Raw genomic sequence first — 16,162 nt, forward strand, 5'->3', positions numbered from 1 at the left:
CGGGCGATTAAATTCGCTGGCAATTTTAATCGCCGCGATCGGGCGATAAAAATCGCTCGTGTGCCCCTAGCATAAGACATTTTATCGTTACTCTAGACAATTGCTGTTACTCAAGCAATAACGGTAGGTATCATGAAAGTGGGGAAAACACTAGAAAATTCTCGCGGTACACACTTTAATAATTGCATGTATTTATTTAGATGTGGTTGGTCCGTGTGAATGGAATGAGAATATGTGTTCATTGTTGTGGATGTGGCATTAGTTAGAAGGGGTGTGCTCTACCCTTCCATTGCCTGACTGTTTCGTCCTTTATGTTTGAGCAAAAAAAAATTGAAGTTTGAGAGTTGCTTGCCATACAGATGATGAGAAAAAGATGGTAGAAGAGCAAGTTGCGCAGGCGTTAGATGAGAATGCAGATGAATTGGAGAAAAAGACTAAAGATGAGAACGAGAGTGAGAAAGAGAAACCAGAAGGTAGTTGTAGTATAACAAGTAGTTCAAATTCGTAGACAAGAGTCAACGAGTAGCTCTAGTCGAAAAAATGTGCAGTAAACACATGAAGACTACAGGGGGAAAACGGTCCAAGTCACATTTTGGAGAAATTTGAGATGGTGCTGCCATCTGGTTGAGAAGCAAGTAAGCTTTCATTAAGCTACCTAGTTCTTGATAAAACAATCCATGTCCATTTCTATAGCAGGGAAAAGAATCGGGGATCCCAGTGCAGAACGATCTATGTCCTTTGCGTACAGAACGATCTATGTCCTTTGCGTACAGAACGATCTATGTCCTTTGCGTACAGAACGTTTTAAGTCCAATTAAACTCACCCATGTCCATGCTAGAAAGGGAACGAATTGAGCTAAGCCCAGTCACGTTATCACACCAAAATATGGAAAGCGTTTTGAAACTTATTCCTTGAATTTCTCAAAAAGTTAAAAATGTGACATAGATCATTTTTCCCGTGTAGTCTTCACATATATTATACCATATATTATACGTGAACAAGTGCTTAGCTTGTAAAAGACATTGTAAGAAAAGCCTTGTAAACTGTGAGTTTGTCGATTGTTTTTTTTTATGTACATATTATAGGGTTAGGGTTAGGGTTAGGGCATAGTAAGCTGAAATATTAGTACTTCACTGGTAATTGGTCTATAATTTTTAACTAGTAGAATATCAGTGTGTAGCATCTAAGCAGGTTATCTAGAGAATTTTCCAATATGTGTGATGTATGGTGTAGTTAGTCGTAGTTCTGAACCTTGTTTGACATAAGTGTATTCATATCCATAGATCTTTCTGTGTTTTATTGCTCTTTTTGCTCTACTTTGATGTATTTTGATGCCAACTTCAAAATGTCATAACTTTAAAAAATACAAGTTGTCCAAGGTTCTATATTTTTATGTGGATGTTTAGGCGAAGCTTCGAAGTCGCAAGAAACAACAGAAGACAAGAAGGAGACCGACAATGCAGAGGCAGCAGAGAAGGAAGAGAAGGAAGAGAAGGAAGAGAAGGAAGAGGAGGAGAAGGAGGGGGATGAGGCAGAAGATGAGGATGAGGGAGAGGAGAATGAGGAAGGAGAAAAGAGTCAGGATGATGCAACAAAGAGCCAAGACGAAGAAGGCAACACGAGTCAGAGTGAAGGAGAGGTAAAGATGGTCTCGTACATACACCTTCACATGTCTAAGATAAATAGATCCAATTATAATCTGATAATGATAACAAATTAATTGTCTTCGTACATGAATAATTTCATGGATATCCTGCCAAAGTGACAATTACAAGCAGTGTTGTGAAGTTCAAGGAAAATTTTCGAAATTATTTTCTTGTGCCTATTGTATTCTGACATTGTTTTTCATTTTGTGATATAATGCTGGTATTATCATGTTGTTAAATATCATTGTGTGGGTATATTTCAGGCGTAAACTCTATCCTAATTATTGTGGTTATTGTTATTCATAGTACCTTGTGTAATTGGGGTCGGGGAGTGGGAAGTAGCCTTAGTTGTAATGGAGAACTATTGTCTTGTGAAGAATGCGGACGACGTTTCCAACCTTCAACTGGCGTGGGAGATGCTTGAGCTCTCGCGAACCATATACTCAAAGGCTGAGGACAGCGACTCCAAGATCAAGATGGCTCACTCTTATCACAAGCTTGGGGAACTCGGCTTGGAGCAAGGTAGAGATAGAGAATCTTCCCATGCTATCTACTATATGGTTGTGACGATCGATGTCATATTGTCAGTACAAACTTATTTCATTCTTGAGGGTGCTTGTTGGTTTCGTGCTTGGATAAATGTGTAGCTGGTATTCCCTTGTGCTGCTAGGTGGCTATAGATTGGTGTTGAACACAGTACTTTATCTTTCAGAAACATTTGAACAGAGCATAAGCGACTTTAATGCTTGTCTCGGCATCCAGAAAGAACTCCTGGAAGCCGAAAACAGACTTATCGCAGAAACGTATCCTTTGCCCTCATTAAACTCCCTCGTGCATGGATATTAATAATCAAGCCATTTCATCCATCCAAATATAGGGTAATTGTACAAGGAGGTATCACTAATCTCACGCAATTACACATAATTAATGTAATTGTACTATAAGTACAATGTCTTGTAATCACGCAATGAGTTGAACAGTAAGGTTGCAGTTTCCGGATGACATGAATAGGTCATTTATTCAAGATTACTCAAGGAGATGTAGTGTACTAAAAAATCTTTGTCTTTAAAATATGTACGTAGTTTTTATAACATTGAGGTTTTCATACGACTGCAGCATGAATCCTTAACTGTGCTTCTGTAGATATTATAACATAGGTCTGGCCTACCACTACAGTAAGAAGTACGATGATGCCTGCGAGGCATTCAACAACGCTGTTAAAGTTATTGAAGCTAAGATTGTCAAACTCAATGACATCGTTGAGAATGCAACCGGCAAAGGTAAGTTACGATATCTTCTCTCAGCAAAATTTTTTTTTTTTTTACTTAAGATGCTAAGAACTAGTGTTTTGTTGATTGCGTTTATAGGTAAAGGTTTGTTCTCTTGCTGTGATTGATTGTGACGTGTACAGTGTGGCGAGGGGTGGACCGACTTGAAATTTTGGGGCCAGACCCAAGAGATCGCAAAACAAGGATCTCTTAAGGGGAGGGAGCAAAAATGTAGATTGTGGCTTATAAGCAATGTTTGTGCTGCGCTCTACAGAGGCTGCTGGGGCTGATAACCCGGTGAGTAACGCCAAGAAGGAGCTGGATGAACTTCGAGAACTGCTGCCGGAGGTGAGAGCGAAGATCGAGGACTCGCAGGAGAGCAAGAAGAACGAACAAGTGATGGAAGTTACCGAAGGAAAAACCGAAGGGGTGAGCGAGCGAACGCTAACATTACAACGTCTGACTTGTATCCACTGTTGCTAGAATTTCTAATTTCTAGTCGACGTGTGTGTCGCGTTCAGGATACCACGAACTATATATCTTTTAATGAACAGAACACATTTATTTAACAAGCCACTCAATAACAACCAGTTCACACAGAACCAGATAATGAATAATAAGTCGGTTTCAGTTTTGATTCTAAGAACCCTCCCGGGTGGCTCTAACACTATATTACTCATATGGTATCGAATAGTATCGTGACAGTGTGTATATTGGAAATGTAAATGAACTTGTAACTGTAGTGTGTTTTGTTGTGTAATGTTAGCTAGTGTGTGGATTTGGTGTGCTGTAGGGTTTTGCGAAGGAATCTACATCAGAGCAAGCCAAACCTGTGAGCAACATTGGACACCTCATGCGCAAGAAGGTAAGAATGATTGTGTGGGTTAGGCCGGGTCGGTACTACTGGGTGTGGTTCCTCTTGAATAACTTTTCCAAGTAAAGAAAATCTATGCAGCGTTAGCGATGAACGACTAGTTTTAACTCGTGTCCCCACCACCAGGTTCTTCGAATTCTTGCTTTGTATCAAAAGACTGCTTGGTATAAACTACCACAAAAATTGTCTTTCAATGTTGGTAGTATTTTTTAGTAGGATATAGACACCATGTGGGTTTTTTTCTTTGATTACTCTTCACTATGCCGTTTTACGTGACTGCTAACTAACCACTTTCAGAGAAAACCGGAGGAAGAGGAAGCGGAGAACGAAGCCCAGGCGAAGAAAGCAAAGTCTGCTGAGGATGGATCCGGTGATGCCCCGGTCGCTAACGGCAGCACAAACGGTTCACACAACAATGGAACCGACGCCAGTCCAGTGAGTGTGAACCTTACACAAACAAGTACACACTACACACTGACCCAAGCACCTGTACACACTGACCCAAGTACCTGTACACACTGACCCAAGTACCTGTACACACTGGCCCAAGCACCTGTACACACTGACCCAAGTACCTGTACACACTGACCCAAGCACCTGTACACACTGACCCAAGCACCTGTACACACTGACCCAAGTACCTGTACACACTGACCCAAGCACCTGTACACCAGTACACAAGCACCTGTACACACTGACCCAGCAACCTGTACACAACTGACCCAAGACGCTGTACACACTGCGCCACAGAACCTGTACACGACTGACGCCAAAGCACTGTACTCACTCGACCCAAGATAGCTGTACACACTGACCCAAGCACACTGTACATCACTGACGCCAAGCACCTGTACAGCACTGACGCCAACGTCAGCCTGTAACACACTGACCAACACCTGTACAACTGACACAAGCACCTGTACTTCACTGAACCCAAGTAGCTTACACACTGACCCAAGCACCTGTACTCACTGACCCAAGTACCTGTACACACTGACCCAAGCACCTGTACACACTGACCCAAGTAGCTGTACACACTGACCCAAGCACCTGTACGCACTGACCCAAGTACCTGTACGCACTGACCCGTACAGAAAAAATCGCTCCCGTGCCGCCGGCAGAGTTACGACCCGTTCCTCAACGTAGACAGCTAGGGTATCCAAAACATCTAGAGCTGCATGAACTCCTTCAACGTATGATTTGCCACACGAACAAAAACTCGCGACAGTCTAAGAAATCAATGCGTTTTTATAACCGCATAACAATAAGTTTATATATCACAGGGGTTATTGCGGGTAGTGAGCGCACGACCAGTGACACCTGACACGCACGTAATCAAAGCTGTTTTCTGAATTCGTCACGTAGAAAGTGTACTGTTTTTATTCAGGTAGATATTTAGAAGAAATATAAACTGTATATACTTGAAGATTCTAGGCACTTGTAACTGAGCGGATGTGCGGCAGCATTGATCTAGGCATGGGGGTACTGTGGACTGGGGAAGTGAAAAACGAAAGTAAAACCTTACCCAGAAGCTCCCCCGACATTCCTAGAGATTGAAACATTATTTGACCAACTCTAATTAAGTCACATCAGGAGTTAATGAAGACACTATTTGTCTTCATTAACTCCTTGTTACGCGTATGCTGTTTTAATGCCAATGGTTATCTTTATATACTATTTTGTTACTCACTGCTAGTAAATAAGCTGACCACCAAATCTTTGTGCAGGTCCACTAGATCTTTAGCCGAAATTCGAACCCTGCGGTGCCGGGCTCGACAAACCCACTTGCCTGATGGCGGGGGGAACCAAAATTCGCCCTGGAGCTTGAAATTGCACTTCCCTGTTCGGGCAAGCAAGTTTTTTTTTATTGAATGGCTAGACATAACGAGATTTGAATTAAAAAACAATGCGAATGAGACAATCAGTGCATGCAGTCATACTTTGTACACAACATGCATACAGCAACATGTAAACCCGGCCTCCGTGATTTTGTCACCATTAAGAATAATTTGTGTCCTCGTTGATTTCGTCAAAGCATAATCTTGACTTTTGTTTGGGAAACACCTTTACGATAATTAGACACAATTTCTGGCTTCTGAGACATTATTAGAGTCAGTGCATCAAAATTATGAAAATGAATGCATGATTTTTTTCATACAAAATCAAAAGAGCTCTCATAATAAAAAAATATTTTTTAGGCTGCTGCACACGGACGCACGCACGCATGCACGTGTACGTGCACGTGCACACACACGGACGCACGCACGCTCGTGTAAGTTCACACGCACGCACACACTCATGCACGCACGTGTACGTGCACTCGACTACAACACTGCTGTACGCACTGACCCGAGCACCTGTACACACTACACACTGACCCAAGCACCTGTACACACTGACCCAAGCACCTGTACACACTGACCCAAGTACCTGCACACACTGACCCAAGCACCTGTACACAATGACCCAAGCACCTGTACACAATGACCCAAGCACCTGTACGCACATTGTATTGGGTTCCGTCTATCAACATGAGACTGTCACCTGCGATGCTTTTAATTGTTTGTATTAGTTGTTGAGGTGCATTTGAATGCTCTTTAGTTTTTAAGTTTGGTTTTGTGAAGAGTATCCAGGTTTTTAATATAGCATGGTTCGCACTGTCCATGAAAAGTCCTTGAATTTGAGGGGAGTCCTTGAAAATTACTTGAATTTAGTAATGTTGATTTTGTGCTAGAAAAATGCTTGAATTTTTAGAAAGAATCTTTGCCTGTAATAAAAAGAAATTTTGTACCATCAATAATGTGCAAACCTCAATAAAAATTGCGTTAAATAAGCTTAAAAAGCTATAGACACGATAGACAGTTAAATGATGATCACAAATTACAGTAAGTCAGTAAATCAAGGTATGTTGTAGAAGTGATAGTGTTTAGAAGGGTTTATTAATGTGATCCAGGTAAGTTTTAGAGGTGAAATGCAGTGATTAATGGGGTTATTAAATTAATCCAGGTATATTTTGTTCTGTGTATGAATTCCGATAAAATGTCTGATAAAATGTCCTTGAATTTCCAATAAAATGTCCTTGAAAAGTCCTTGGGGAAAAATTTCAGTCCTGTATGAACCATGTATAGGCATGCTGCCAGATGACCCGAAAATTGCAAAATGGAAAACAAGAATGAGTTAATAGTCTCTCCTTTCTGACGTTACAGGAGAAGATTGTCGCAAAGAAAGTAGAGGAGGTTAAGCCAATGGAGGCAGAAACCAGTGAGCAAGCTGCATAGATGCCACGCTGCATCGCCCGTGCTCTCAGCCACACGACACGTTGGAAGTATTTCTGTTGTACTACGGTACTAGTTGAAAGTAGTTTTATACTATGAAAACCAAACTCCAACGGGTCAATCTTGTGTAGCGGGATGCGGAATTTTTGTACATTCCATGTTGTGACATTTAGAACCGGTATTCAACTTAACGTATCATCGTACAGTGTATTAAATGCATTTTTATTTATTATAGTTTTCAGACGTTGCCCAATTAAGAGAACAAGTCTAGGGGAAGGGAACTTTATTTTTGTCTTGGTGTAAAGTGCTTCCGTAAACATAGACGGCGTATACTTAAATATGATATTTAGGAGTACAAATGGTATTACTGTGAGAAAATTTTTTGATAACGAAACTGATCCGATCATATATTAGTAGCTGTTCTAGTGTGGCTAAGTAAACATCAAAAGGTTTTCATTCTTGTAAATCCTCCGTTCAAAAACTGTATATATAGCATTGTTAGTGGAAAAATGTGCATCTACTCTAACGGGCAAACTTAGCCATCAGTAAGAAATCTGTTGACCACGCATGATTGACAATAATTGTAGAGTATTATGTGGTTGGTTAAGAAATTTCTCCTCATGAATTTACCAGTGAATGTATCATGAACCTGATGTTTCAATTTCGTTATATCAATAAACATCGGATACAAAACCAAAATATTGTGTTATTCAAAAATTATTTGATAGTATTTACAAAGCATGAAAATAGCCATTGCATTAGAAAGCATTTGAAATGCGACAATAAAATGACGTAAATTGGTAAAGTTCTGCAGATTATCATGAATTGCCCATGGTCACAAACAGACAAAGTGAATACATAAAGGTAGCCTACCGTTATCAAATGATTTCAGCCCACTTCATGAGTTGTACAATGAACATGATAACACCCTTTACGTATCTCTAAATAACAAGTGACTATTGTGACATCTGTTTAGTCATTTATGTAAAACGTAGTTGTCATATTGTCTGCATTGACTTAGTGCTTGTTCTCTTCTGATTCCATTAACTTTATCAGCTGCTCTTCTTTTCTTTTGTTATGTTGCATAATTGCTTCTTGAATCTCCTCTGTCTAAAATAGAGATAGCATAAACATATTACATGTGTGAAATGTCTCTTTTAGCATCCTGTACCTTTATGATCTATAGTGCTCCAAACATTTTTAGTTCAGCGTATTAATCATCACGAAGATTACATGCAAGTTTTCACGTTTGCTTTTCTGTATACAAATGCATTTTAAAAAATATGACTGATTGTTCAAGCAACATTAGGGGTGTTACACCGTGTGAGAACATTCAAGGATAAGCATTTCAAACAAAATCTGAAAAGATTCTAAAAAATATTTAGGTATAGTTACATGAAGTTTATTTTCAGGTGGGTATAACTCTCTCTGAAATAATAAAAAGGTAATGTAAATTCATTTTATGGTTTCAACAGTAATTGTGTGTACCACTAGTATCATACAGAAAGAAAAATTAATACTGCTTTAGATAATTAAACTTTAGAGTAGTTATATTATCCTTGAAAAGATAAATCATTGACTGATTTGTAAAAGGTTTAAAATCACTTAATAGACGATATTAATCACAAATAAATTTATCATAGTTACCCTCATTTTTATAGTCCAATCCTCGTAAAACTTTGGTTTATTAAAGTACCAAAATGTTGCAACAGGGAATGACATGTAAACAGCCATCTGAAATACAACATCAGTGTCAAGCTTATTTTAGTCATTATTTATTCATTTATTTAGTGGCAGTGCATTGGTAGAAGATCTATATTTTATGCTGATGATTAATCGAGACCTATTTAGGCTCGACTTTACTCAACACACTATTCTACCGAGTAAAAGGATCATTATGGTGTTGACCTTCATTTCTGATGAGTCAGGTTCGCAGAGGTCGAGCGGACCAGTTATGGCCAGTGAACATAACCAGCCTCATGACCTCATAATCTCATAAATAATAGTCTTTACAAGTCCAAGGGACTATAGCAAAGAAATTTTTAGCAAATTTGGAGCTGCACAAACAGGCTATAATGAAACAATATACTTCATACTTAGATACGATAACGTAGCCATATCAACCAGCTTCACTGCTGGTGTTTGGGAAAACTGTTATTGTACCTACTCAATATAACTCAGTAATCTACTTAGGCTGATAGGGTGTATGTCCCCCAGGGTACTGTCGGAACGTACCCTGGGTACGGTCCGGTATAGCGGAACGTACCCTGGTAACTATCTAGCTGATATGGTTAGGTGTAGGGTTAGGGTTGGCCACAAGTTCCCATCTCGCTTAACACTACGTGGCGAGAGGGTCACAAACCGACGCATTAGAAATATGTTCGGCAGTACGTGCGCTGCTATTTAACGTTAAATTACAGTAAAAACCCGCGTATAAGAACATAGATTTTTCCAAGTTAGCCTCAACATGTTCTTATATAAATGGTGCTCACTGAAAAATTAGGCTCAAAAGGTTCTTAAATAGGTTCTTAATTGTTTCTACTTTTAATATGTACTAGCTGAAACCCGCGCTAGGCGCGGGCTTAGTGACTGTGATGCATGTGTTACCAGTACAGTAGTGTTATGTGTAAGGCGTTATATGGAGAGTTTAGTTGTTGCACATGTTTGTTTTTTTATGGTTGAGATAAATGTACCCCAATTTTTTTTATATAAGAACAATTTTTATTTTTTAGGCTGAATGTGTTCTTATGTATATGCAACTTTTTGACCGCATTTCAGCCTGAGTGTTCTTAATCGACGTGTTCTTTTATGCGAGTTTTTACTGTATATGTAAATAATGCAGTACTGTGTCTCAATAACAATGCCAGCGGTGCTGGCATTGTTATTGTTGAGCATTGGCATTGGCATTGGCATTGGCATTGTTATTGCATCGATATTGTTGAGCTCGTCTTTTTTATTTTACCTGTGTTTCTTTTTTAAGTCTTCATCTGCATGGAAAATTAAGAACCTACTTTAAATTTTAGACCTAAACAGGTTCTTATGTAAAGGGTCTAATGGGAAATTTTAGCCTAACATGTTCTTAAAATCTATGTTCTTATATGCGGGTTTTTACTGTATCTCACTTTTTTATGATTCTTACAGCTTCTCTGTACTTCCACGCCTCGATTTATTATATGTGCGCTATCACTGGCATGTACTTACGTGTCAGCGAGTAATTGTTTATAAATTGATAAAATAAAACTCAAAAAAGCCCGCCATTTCCCATAGATATTCCAATAATATGTAGCGAAAGTTCGTGAATTTTCGCGTACAAGAAGAGACATAAGAACATCCATATATGGCGTTTCAACAACGTTCAAATAGAATAGCTGTTCGAAATTCTCTTAATTTTTTAACGTGTATTTCGAGGTAAATACTAAAATAGAAATGAAGAAGTGTAGGCTAGCGATAGTTGCACATGTAACAGTGAGCGATCAAATGTCACTAATTACATTGTTTTATTTACGAAATTTTTACGAAATTTTACGAAATTCAGAGTTTGTTTTCAAGCTATCAGGCATTTCGTATGGAAGGGTGTCAGGCTCCTCCGCCGTCGTAACAGTCGGAGAGCCTGTCGGTTAGGGTTAGGAGATAGGCATAGGCGGCTCCCTAGACTCTGTTAGTGAGGTAGGCGAGGTACAGTCCGGCATATTCCCTGGGGGACATAGACCCTATCAGCTCTACTTTAGTCTTTAGACCGAATAATTGCTGTCGCCATATAACCTTTTTTTATATTTGGGTGAGGGTTATAGTTGGACAGAACGGGGTCATTGAAATTTGTGAGATCGCATGCCAAAAGCATGCGCTGCTAATGCAAGCCGCTAGTGCGGCGGCGAAAAAAAAAAAATCGGTTCCCTTCTATATGGCTTTTATCTTGCTACTAATATGTGTATACATTTCACTTCAATCCGTTATTTACTTCTTAAAAAGATTTGTTTTCAGAAACCCCGCTTCATTAACTTTAGTAAATTACGTTGGCCATTTACAAACATCAGAAAAATCACAGCGGTCTTACAATAGCCCTGGTTCTCGCTTGTATCTGTGGCGCTGCAGGAGGCCTGATAGACTCGCTGTGATGTGGTCTGATTGTTTGTAAATGGCCAACGTAATTTACTAAAGTTAATGAAGCGCGGGGTTTCTGAAAAACAATCTTTTAAAGTAAATAACGATGAAGTGAATGTATACACATATCAGTAGCTAAGTAAAGCCATGTAGAAGGGAAATGGTAGGTTTTTTCCGGCACCAATAGCGCCGTACGGGCCGGCATTAGCAGCGCATGCATTTTCCATGCGATCTCACGAAATTTCAATGAAACCCCGTTCTGTCCCCAATATAACCCTCACACAAAATATAAACAAGTGCCGCAGACGACAGCGGCTCATCTAACCGTCTACTGCGTGACTCTGTGGTGGAAGTGGTGGGATTCTAGTAAACCCTGCAAGTCCCAAATGTGTTCAACATACACGGCCGAAACAGTGGAATGCACAGGGATGGTAACAGGGAACCTTCTCAAAAGAACTGTTCGTTGGGATCGTTTATGAAGTTGCCATGAGATGGCGGCGTACGTTTAATGTCCTTCAGATTAAAGACTGGCAAGCTCCCATCATACGTAGTAGCAACAACTATTTTGCAAGACAGAATAGGTAAGCACTCATCCATTTACCTGCTACGCAAGCCTACAGGCTGCAAAATTGCAATAGAGAGCTGCCACCTGTAACCATTAGGGCAGGCAAAACCTGCACCAACACATGCACTGGCAGCAGCACTGGCAGTGGCATACGTTACATGTAACATACTGACAGTACGAATGACATAGAAATTATACGATTTAAGGAACATACACCTTCTTTGAAGCAAAATTTAGCTTTTGAAAATTTCCGACTGTGACATTGTAGCCTCATACATCACAGGCATGTATCGATTCTAACTAGCAAACCCGGCAGTCCAAATTCTTTCTACAGAACAGTCAACATAAATCCAAGTTTAAACCTCCTCCTTGAGGGTCAAAGGTTTATTCTCGCACACATATCTTCGCATGTCAGCAGAAGGGACATTTATGGTCCTTTCAATAAAGCCATAAAATGGCTAGGTCACCTGCCTGAAAACAAAAAAAGTTTTTCAATCGCCCTCAGTCAGGACCATGTCTCAGAAAATGTCTAAGATTTCTGCCCTGCTGCCCACTGGACCTTTTGACCTTGTGACCTCCAATTTCGGACAGTGGAATGCTTTTCCTACCATGATGACTTAGTAACACCGACGATAAATCACGGAGCTAGGTCGATGCCTTGTTTAGATTGGTGCCGGCAATTCTGCATTTTCACTATCCCTATACCTTAAGTTAAGAGTGAATGTTCCCCCTTTCTTTACAGCCGACCTCTTGACCTATGACCTTTGACCCGACTCGTCGACATCCAACTCGTTTTCGCATTACCCCCCCCCCACGATCCCGAATATCGTGACCGTTACGTCGACGCGCGGTTTAAGATTTGTGCCCAACTGTTTGACGACGCGCACGACGCAGCGCATCGGACGGCGCGATTCGGGGTGACGGACGGACGCAACGACGATCATAGCCGGATTCTGATCAAAGCTGGCATTCTGACTCATGTCAAGAATGAGCTAAAAAAGGTTAAATAATGGGACGAATTAATTCGGTCTACTTAGTCACGGGCACTCCTGGACCGGTTTCAATAATAAAATGATGGTTAATTCATAATACCAATTGTCAGCCTAGCCCTATTACTACAGTAGCCAGCAATAGTTCCTAATTGTTTGATTTGACGCTAATAACTTCACTTCCAAACACCGTTCAATACACCTATGCAACTACATAGCCCGCACTGCCATTGTGCATGCACAAATACACAGTAGGTTAGAGTAGTATTACCTAAACCTACTGTGTATTGCTGCAATGCACAATTGCGTGCGTGCTATGTGTTGCATTAGGTGTTTTGAACGGTGTTGAAGTGAGTTATTAGTCAAATCAAACATTAAGAACTATATGCGTAGGCTGTAGTAGTAGGCTACTGACAAGTTGTATTTATTAACCATCATTTTATTATTGAAACGGTCCAAGTGCCTGTGTACTTAGTCTTACGACTCTAGAGTCTAGACTAGACATTGACAAGACAGTAGTCGACTTGCCAACCTTGAAAATCTCGAGCTTCCATCCACCCATTGCCTTTTACGAACGAGTAACTATAAAATTATCTCAATTAATTCAGACTACTAATACGAATAACGATATTAGCAGAAAGCTTGGTGTTAGCTAAACATAAACTAAACTCAGTTAAAACTTGATAAACTTTGTAAACTAGTGTTGTGCTCTTGCGCATGTTGCGCATGTCGCTTACATCCCCAATATTTTATCCAAACGTGACCATTATTTATTATCTTACACAAACCACTCAGGTAAAAGTAACTAGTAATATTTGTAAAATTATTTTTATTAAAAATATGCTGCTAGCTGTTAGTTTTTCTATATGAACATAGATATGAGTTATCAATAAAATTTTTTTTTACGTCCAACAGTTCAATTAAGCGACCATGACAATGATCAACGTTTGATGGCGTCGAGAGTTGTTGGTGCGGCTGTTCGGGCTGTAAAGTCAACGAAAAGGCCTCTAATACCACGAAAGGCAGCATTGTCCTTGGTGAGTAGTTATATTACTATTATTATCAGACTATTATGTGTTTTGACTATGTATTAACTTTAATTGGTATCTACTGCTAACGTAAACATAGGACTCACCTGGGTCAACCAATGGCGCAACGTAAAATAGGGCCCTACGCAACGTAAAATGAAATGTAGATTACTGAATTTAGACCCCCTTCATTGGCTGTAGACTCTGACTAGCATGCTAGATACATTTACATACACGACTGGTCATTAGCGTGGTCTGGAGCTAAGAAGAGTCATACGAGGTACTTTACCAGCAATAGCCAATACTGGCAATAGTGAACTCGCAAATTGAGTTCTCTTTAAAAAAAAAATTTCAATTCAATTCAATTCAAAAATGTTTATTCACGCATTACAAGATACATACATAATATAACTGGTTATATTAGTTTAGAATTGCGTAGGAGGGCGAGTTGACTGTGAAGTTAGTAAATTTTTCTTAGTAAATTATTTGTGCGTGGGGCCGTTTTGAAACAACACTGTCAAAAAGTGTAAAAATCTATGTTCTTATACGCGGGTTTTTACTGTATCTCACTTTTTATGATTCTTACAGCTTCTCTGTACTTCCACGCCTCGATTTATTATATGTGCGCTATCACTGAGCATGTACTTACGTGTCAGCGAGTAATTGTTTATAAATTGATAAAATAAAACTCAAAAAACGCCGCCATTTCCCCATAGATATTCCATAATATGTAGCGAAAGTTCGTGAATTTTCGCGTACAAGAAGAGACATAAGAACATCCATAATGGCGTTTCACAACGTTCAAATAGAATAGCTGTTCGAAATTCTCTAATTTTAACGTGTATTTCGAGGTAAATACTAAATAGAAATGAAGAAGTGTAGGCCTAGCGATAGTTGCAACATGTAACAGGTGAGGTCAAATGTCACTAATACATTGTTTTATTTACGAAATTTTACGAAATTTTACGAAATTCAGAGTTTGTTTTCAAGCTATCAGGCATTTCGTATGGAAGGGTGTCAGGCTCCTCCGCCGTGTAACAGTCGGAGAGCCTGGTCGGTTTAGGGTTAGGGAGTAGGCATAGGCGGCTCCCTAGACTCGTTAGTAGAGTAGGCGAGGTACAGTCCGGCATATTCCCTGGGGGACATAGACCCTATCAGCTCTACTTAGTCTTTAGACCGAATAATTCTGTCCCATATAACCTTTTTTATATTTTGGTGAGGGTTATATTGGGACAGAACGGGGTTCATTGAAATTTTGTGAGATCGCATGCAAAATGCATGCGCTGCTAATGCAAGCCGCTAGTGGCGCGGAAAAAAAAAATCGGTTCCCTTCTATATGGCTTTATCTTGCTACTAATATGTGTATACATTTCACTTCAATCGTTATTTACTTCTTAAAAGATTGTTTTTCAGAAACCCCGCTTCATTAACTTTAGTAAATTACGTTGGCCATTTACAAACAATCAGACAAATCACAGCGGGTCTTACAATAGCCCCTGGTTCTCGCTTGTATCTGTGGCGCTGCAGGAGGCCTGATAGACTCGCTGTGATTGGTCTGATTGTTTGTAAATGGCCAACGTAATTTACTAAAGTTAATGAAGCGGGGTTTCTGAAAAACAATCTTTTAAGAAGTAAATAACGATTGAAGTGAATGTATAGCACATATCAGTAGCTAAGTAAGCATGTAGAAGGGAAAATGGTAGGTTTTTATTTCCCGCACCAATAGCGGCGTGACGGTGCCAGCATTAAGCAGCGGCATGCATTGTTCCATGCGATCTCACGAAATTTTCAATGAACGCCCGTTCTGTCGCCCATAATAACCCTCCACCAAAATATAAACAAGTGCCGCAGAGCGACAGCGGCGTCATCTAAACGTCTTACTGCGTGTGACTCTGTGGTGGAAGTGGTGGGATTCTAGATAAACCCTGCTAGTCCCCCCAAAATGTGTTCAACATAGCACGACGCCGAAACAGTGGAATGCACAGGGATGGTAATCAGCGAACCTTCTCAAAAGGTGATTACGTGTGGGTAGGTTAATCTGCATGCAGATGGCGGCGTAGTTATCCGGGTTTGTGGATCCTTCACCCGTAGATAGCAACACTACTTTGCAAGACAGAATATGGTTAACACTCATCCATTTACCTGGCTAACGCAAGCCTACACAGGCTCCGCCAAATTGCAATACGAGAGCTGCCACTGTACCATTAAGCGCGCACAAACTGCCTCCAAACACATGCACTGGCAGCAGCCACTGGCAGTGGCATACGTTACATGTAACATACTGAACAGTACAGAATGAACATAGAAATTATACGATTCTTAAGGACAACATACACCTTCTTTAACGCAAGATTTAGCTTTGAAAATTTCACTGTGACTTCGTACCTCATACATCCAGGCATGTAATACGATTCA

At 40.0% G+C, this 16,162-nt stretch overlaps 4 protein-coding genes across 5 annotated transcripts in view; 2 read left to right on the forward strand and 2 right to left on the reverse strand.

The window, feature by feature from the left end:
- Positions 1-7,763, forward strand: part of LOC106810751 (histone-binding protein N1/N2-like) — a 15,395-nt gene extending 7,632 nt beyond the window's left edge. The window contains exons 4-12 of the mRNA XM_014814195.1: positions 337-473; positions 1,408-1,640; positions 2,025-2,169; positions 2,360-2,450; positions 2,791-2,927; positions 3,190-3,344; positions 3,709-3,780; positions 4,087-4,224; positions 6,996-7,763. Coding sequence (XP_014669681.1) covers positions 337-473; positions 1,408-1,640; positions 2,025-2,169; positions 2,360-2,450; positions 2,791-2,927; positions 3,190-3,344; positions 3,709-3,780; positions 4,087-4,224; positions 6,996-7,067 — 1,180 coding nt within the window. The 3' untranslated portion in view covers positions 7,068-7,763. The remainder of the gene's footprint in view (positions 1-336; positions 474-1,407; positions 1,641-2,024; positions 2,170-2,359; positions 2,451-2,790; positions 2,928-3,189; positions 3,345-3,708; positions 3,781-4,086; positions 4,225-6,995) is intronic.
- Positions 4,234-6,515, reverse strand: LOC106810756. Of its 2 annotated transcripts, none has more exons than XR_001394058.1 (3): positions 6,176-6,515; positions 4,752-4,795; positions 4,234-4,452 (listed from the first exon to the last, which is right to left on the reverse strand). XR_001394058.1 is itself a non-coding variant. In XM_014814201.1 (3 exons), the coding sequence occupies exons 1-3, from the start codon at positions 6,452-6,454 to the stop codon at positions 4,238-4,240; spliced, it is 582 nt and encodes a 193-aa protein (XP_014669687.1). In that variant the 5' UTR covers positions 6,455-6,515; the 3' UTR covers positions 4,234-4,237. The 2 variants fall into 2 exon arrangements, 1 of the variants encoding a protein (XP_014669687.1); XM_014814201.1 differs by having other exon boundaries at positions 4,752-4,839.
- A 2-nt stretch (positions 7,764-7,765) lies between the features above and the next one.
- LOC106810760 (protein PET100 homolog, mitochondrial-like) lies at positions 7,766-13,446 on the reverse strand. Its single transcript, XM_014814207.1, has 4 exons — positions 13,252-13,446; positions 8,712-8,798; positions 8,460-8,492; positions 7,766-8,174 (listed from the first exon to the last, which is right to left on the reverse strand). Exons 1-4 carry the CDS (start codon positions 13,279-13,281, stop codon positions 8,082-8,084), a joined length of 243 nt encoding a protein of 80 aa, XP_014669693.1. The 5' UTR covers positions 13,282-13,446; the 3' UTR covers positions 7,766-8,081.
- A 187-nt stretch (positions 13,447-13,633) lies between these two features.
- LOC106810759 (iron-sulfur cluster assembly 1 homolog, mitochondrial-like) overlaps positions 13,634-16,162 on the forward strand; it is a 10,589-nt gene continuing 8,060 nt past the window's right edge. The window contains exon 1 of the mRNA XM_014814206.1: positions 13,634-13,756. Coding sequence (XP_014669692.1) covers positions 13,670-13,756 — 87 coding nt within the window. The 5' untranslated portion in view covers positions 13,634-13,669. The remainder of the gene's footprint in view (positions 13,757-16,162) is intronic.

This window comes from Priapulus caudatus, unplaced genomic scaffold, assembly GCF_000485595.1.
Source record: "Priapulus caudatus unplaced genomic scaffold, Priapulus_caudatus-5.0.1 Scaffold470, whole genome shotgun sequence".
Classification (NCBI taxonomy): domain Eukaryota; kingdom Metazoa; phylum Priapulida; class Priapulimorpha; order Priapulimorphida; family Priapulidae; genus Priapulus; species Priapulus caudatus.